The following is a 1,197-nucleotide window of genomic DNA, read 5'->3' as shown; positions in this document are numbered from 1 at the left end:
GAGGCGGCTTTGAAACCAGAGAACACCATTTATTTAATTGGCAACACAAACTCTTAGCTCGCCAGTAACCGGTACGATGCTCTGCTTTTCCACATGCCCATCACCAAATGCAGACGTCCCCAACAGAGGGATTCATCTACCCCTAGTACACCAACAGTGTCCCACACAGCTAGCTGCCTGGGGGTGGGGTGGGGGGTCTCATGTCTAGGAACCACCACCTTGGCCGGGGGGGCAGGCCACCCTTCTTGAGCAAGATCTTCAGGCCACTGCACAGCCACAGCGGCACATGGCCTTCTGGTGCCGGGCCTTATCCCCGCCCGGCCCTGCCACGGCCTCCTTTGCCATGGCCTCCCGGACCTTCTGGATCTCATGGATGAGCAGGGCGAAGGCCTCCTCTACACCTTGCCGCGTCTTGGCTGAGGTCTCCACGAAGGGGGCCCCCCAGCTCTTCGCAAGGGCTGCAGCCGCGGCCCGAGCGTCTCCAGTGGTGCTCACAAGGTCACACTTGTTGCCCACGAGGACGAGGGGCTGGGTGGGGTGAGGGCCCCAGGTGGCCCGCATCTGCTGCAGTTGGGCTAGAGACGAGGGGTCATCCAGGGCAAAGACACCCAGTACACCATCCCCGATCGCCACGCACTGGTCACGCAGGGCCCTGTGAGTGGCCTGCCCTGCCGTGTCCAGCACGTTCAGAATGCAGCCCCCGTGGCCCAGGGCCACCTCCTTCCAGTAGGAATCCTGGATCGTGGGGTCGTGGTCCTCCACAAAGCACTGGTGGTTCAGCTGGATGGTGAGCGCACTCTTGCCCACGCCGCTCGCGCCTACCACGACCGCCTTGTACTCGGGCAGCTGCTTCCTGACGCTCCTGGAGGGTGCCTGAGCCCTCTGGCTCTCCTCCTGGGAGCTCAGGCTCCACGAGCCCAGGCCCAGATCAAGCATGTTAGGATTTCTCGGCAGCGCCATTCCCCCAGTGGGCAGCTCAGGGAAGGGATGTGGACAGCAGGCCCTGCGAGGGAAAGAGAAAAAAGACAAGGGGGAGGGGCGGGGGGAGGTTAGGCAAGACCATCCAGGGGCAAGGGGTCAGCTGGTGTCATTGAATCAACATTTACTAAGTGCCTAGGTGTGTGCAAAGCGCCTTCTAGTAGGCCTTACACCTTATTTATGTTGCTTGATCTCTTTCCGTCTCATTCCCTCTAAGTG

The 1,197-nt window shown here is 61.0% G+C and overlaps 1 protein-coding gene across 1 annotated transcript; it reads right to left on the bottom strand.

The window, feature by feature from the left end:
• Positions 1-258: 258 nt before the first annotated feature.
• On the bottom strand, positions 259-953 carry ERAS (ES cell expressed Ras). Its single transcript, XM_019798056.2, has one exon. The coding sequence runs from the start codon at positions 934-936 to the stop codon at positions 259-261; it is 678 nt and encodes a 225-aa protein (XP_019653615.2). The 5' UTR covers positions 937-953.
• Positions 954-1,197: the final 244 nt, after the last annotated feature.

Source organism: Ailuropoda melanoleuca, chromosome X (genome assembly GCF_002007445.2).
Source record: "Ailuropoda melanoleuca isolate Jingjing chromosome X, ASM200744v2, whole genome shotgun sequence".
Lineage (NCBI taxonomy): Eukaryota > Metazoa > Chordata > Mammalia > Carnivora > Ursidae > Ailuropoda > Ailuropoda melanoleuca.
This window is presented reverse-complemented; position numbering and strand designations above follow the sequence as displayed.